The 3,859-nt window shown below is 52.7% G+C and overlaps 1 protein-coding gene across 1 annotated transcript in view; it reads right to left on the reverse strand.

Moving 5' to 3' along the window:
* Window positions 1-2,872, reverse strand: part of LOC112402740 (protein-arginine deiminase type-1) — a 30,863-nt gene extending 27,991 nt beyond the window's left edge. Inside the window, exon 1 of the mRNA XM_024749854.1 lies at window positions 2,781-2,872. Coding sequence (XP_024605622.1) covers window positions 2,781-2,872 — 92 coding nt within the window. The remainder of the gene's footprint in view (window positions 1-2,780) is intronic.
* Between the last annotated feature and the right edge of the window lie 987 nt (window positions 2,873-3,859).

Raw genomic sequence — 3,859 nt, forward strand, 5'->3', positions numbered from 1 at the left:
CCCGTGCTCCACAACAAGAGAAGCCACTGCAGTGAGAAGCCCGCGCACTACAATGAAGAGTAGCCCCTGCTCACCTCAGCTAGAGAAAGCCCACACACGGCAACGAAGACACAAAACAGCCAAAAATAAATAAATAAAATAAATTTATTTATTTATAATTATTATTTTTTTAATAAATTCATTTTTTTAAAAAAAGAATATATAGACCACAAGTTTTACAACTCTGTTTTGGCATTTTGGGTTTTTGAAATACAGGGAACCCCAGAAAAGAGAAGTGGTCTGGGTCTTTTCTCTGGCTCATCTGAGAGGCCCTACAGAGACCCCATTCCCTGTGCTCCTGGAATTCTAGTCATCTTGGATCTAAGAGTCTATTTGGCTTTGAGGCTTGTGTAGGGCTGGGGGAGGCTTAGAAAAAATCCAGGAGATTGTCCCTAGCCCCACCCAGCCAGCCTTCTCCTCCATCCCTAAGGATAAATGTTCATGTGATCTCCAGCCTGGGGCTCTGATTCTGGCCTCTGGGCAGCCAGGGAGCGCCAGGCTGGACGGCTAATGGATTCCCCATGACACACCCCCTCTTTTTTGGCATAAGTCCTCTGGGAACCACCTCCAAGAAAAGGACAGAGACAGCCAGGGCTATCCGGCCAAACCCAGGGGGTCGCGGTGGAGAGCTAGCCCACTTGGGTGAGGGTGTAGGATCTGCAGTGCATGCTGAGTCAGGGGATTTCTAAGGTTCCTTGGGCTGGGACCCCCTGGGGCACACAATTACCCCCAAATAACCAGCCTAGAGAGCACATGGGGGAATTAATCACATCCCATGACTCCCACACGCCCATCTCCACTGGCTCTGGAAGGTTGGGAGTCTGGGCAGCTCAGGTGACCAGCACAGGTGACCCTCTACTGGGGGGCTTCCGCCTTCTACCAGCAAGGCCAAACAGAGGCCCCTTGCTCGGCCTCAGCTGGAGCCAGGCACCTGGCACTGGGAGTGGGAAAGCCCCAAGTTCATCATCAAGTACAGCCCCTTCATCCTAGACAGCCAAGGCCCTGGAGTGAGCTTCAGGCTCCTCTTAAACCTTCCCAGGTTGTCAATACACGGCCCCCTTCCTCCACCTGTCTTGACAATTCTACGTCAAGGTCCTCATCTAGGATGAGGACCCGAGTCTGTCCAAGTCCAGAGTGTGGGTGCTTTACCGCCACGCTAAACTGAATAGGGAGCTCAGTTCATCCTGCCAGGGCCCAGAGAGGGCCAGCGGCTTGGCCCACGCCAGACAGCAAGTCAGTGGCAGAGCCAGAACCGGAACCTAAGTCTCCTGGCTCCCAGTCAAATGCTTCTGTCCTCAGTCAGCAGCACAACCTATCATGTAGGGCCTGAGGTTCTGAAGTTACCTTCCAGAAATAGCCATCCCCTGGGATGAGAACAGGGGTCCGGAATCGGGAAGATAGGGGCTCACTAGAGACCTCTTCCCTACTTTTGATGTTAACGAGGAGTTACCAGATAAAGTACAGGATGCCTAGCTAAATGTGGATTTCAGCTAAACAGCATTAAAAAAAAAAAAAAAAGTACGTTCCATGTAATATACTTTAAAAAAAAGCATTTTTTAAAATCTGAAATGTAAACTTAACTGGGTGCCCTGTATTTTCATTTGCCGAGTCTGGCAACCGTATGATAAAAGGGCAGCAGAAAATGGGATCTCTGTTAGCCACCCAGATGCAAGAGAACCAGCCCCATGCCAGGGCCCCCAGCATGACTTAGAGCCGAGGTCTGGCCTCCCAGGGCTCCTGGCTCTCCCTCCCCAGCCCCAGGCCACTGCCCCAGAGAGGGAAGCAGGGAGGTCTTCTGGGGCAGAGGCTCCCCTGAGGCCAGGTGAAGCTGGGCCCAGCTCAGATCCCACCTTATAACAGACCTCAGCTCCCACCTACTCTGGGAGGGAGACTCCCACCTTGACTGCCCCCTGCCCCCTGCCCATTTGATCCAGTAGAGATGGAGCTCATAGAGAGTGTGTTGAGTTGGAAAGACCCCCAAAGACCCCCAAAACCAACTTCCTCAATGGCCAGGTGGGGAAACTCACACTGGGCCAGGTCCCTGGACCTCCATCTGGGTAAAGCCAGGCCAGGAAGTATTGGGACCAACAGGGGAAGCTAATGCTTCCACTGCCCTGAGAGGTGCCTTCAGTGCCATAATCACCATCATCCTCCTGGCAAACACAAGCCCCAGGCTTGTTCCAAGCTCTTTTCCTTTATTAAAAAACACATTGAAACATAAGCCCCAGGCTTATCCCAGTTCTTTTCTTTCATTAACACATTGAATCATTCCCTAACCACTCCATCTTGATCCCAGTCGCCCCAGCTGGCCTTCTAGGAACGAGCTGCATCACACACACTGCGCCTCCCCACCTCAGAGAGATGGGTCATTGGCAAGAAATTGAGGGCAAAATCGGGGGAGGCCAGTCCTGTCCCCCGTCTTGAGCGACAACTCATTCTGATGCTCCACACAAGTTCCACTGGGATGTCAGAACGCAGAACCCAGACCCTAAAGTCTGGCCCCAGGGCTCAGAGCTGGAACACTCATCCAGGGGCTTGAGGCCAAAGGCTTGACCCTGGTGCCAGGAGCCAGAGCCCCAAGATGGACCTGATATCCTAGTCCCTCTGCTCTGCTGTCCAAACAACCTCTTGTCAGCATCCTCCAATATGCCCCATTCGTCCACCAGGCGCCCACCCCGTTGCCGCGGGTCCTCCAGCCCAGCTCAGCCCTTTGCAGCCAGGTGGGTGCTTTCGGCTCTCACCTGTAAACATCCACGTATGTTTCGATTCCCACCACACACACAGCGTAGGTGGGCTTCTTCAGGGACAGCTGCACAGCTCTCTGTGGGGCCATCCTGTCCTCCAGGCTCCAAGCCTCCGTGCGCCCTGGCTTCCCAGCTCCTCTCCTAGGCACCTCGTCTCCAGGAAGGAGCGTGAGTTATGAAGTTTCGGTGTTTTCCTCCTCCCTTTTATTTCACACTATGACCTGATTAGCCTGCCTGAGCCCGGTCCCCACCTCCATGCCCATCCCTCCTCACTTGGGCCTGTCAATCCAAGAGGCTGAGGGAGGAGGCACCCAAGGCGTCTCTGGGGGATGGGGAAGCGGGAACCCCTGGTGGAGCAGGGCTCAGCTGTCAACAGAAGACAAGCTCCCCAGCAGCCCCCGTCCCCCTTTCTCTAGCTTCACCTCTATCCTCAGACTCGCAGTGCCTGAATCCACACGGTAACGATGTCAGCATTTTCTGAGGGCTCTGTGCTGGCTAAGTGGCTTGCAGATCTTATGTCATACATTAAGGGATCAGTTAGCACATAAAAGCACGGTGCAATCAGACTGTTCCGGCTCTGCCACTTAGAACCTGTGATCTTGGCAAGTTCTTCAACCTCTCCATGGCTCCGTTTCTCCACGGAGAAGATGGCAGTTGTAGCCGTGGTACCTGTTCCACTGGGTTGGTGTGGAGATTACATGAGCTACGTGTAGGAGGGTGAGCACAGTGCCTGGCACCTAGTATTCACTAGAAGAAAGCCTGGCGACTATTACTAGTCTCCTCATTTTACAGGAAGAGTCTGTATGAGGGGACACAGTCCCCACCTCCAGAAATGCCCAGCCTGATTAGGGAGATGGGAAACACACAAATGGCACAGACTTTTACTTGGTTACTTTCGATTTCGAAGATCTTTCTGGAATGATCCTTCTTACTGCCAACATACCTGATTGCAAGTGTTCTTGATCTGCAAAGTTCATTACACCCAAAAGCACTGAGGCGGAGTCTAGGTTTGCCACATGGATACGGAACCCAGCAAAACAGCACTTCAAGGATGCTCAATGATTTTGTTTCCATCA

This window comes from Neophocaena asiaeorientalis, unplaced genomic scaffold (assembly GCF_003031525.2).
Source record: "Neophocaena asiaeorientalis asiaeorientalis breed wild unplaced genomic scaffold, Neophocaena_asiaeorientalis_V1.1 scaffold275, whole genome shotgun sequence".
NCBI classification, from domain to species: domain Eukaryota; kingdom Metazoa; phylum Chordata; class Mammalia; order Artiodactyla; family Phocoenidae; genus Neophocaena; species Neophocaena asiaeorientalis.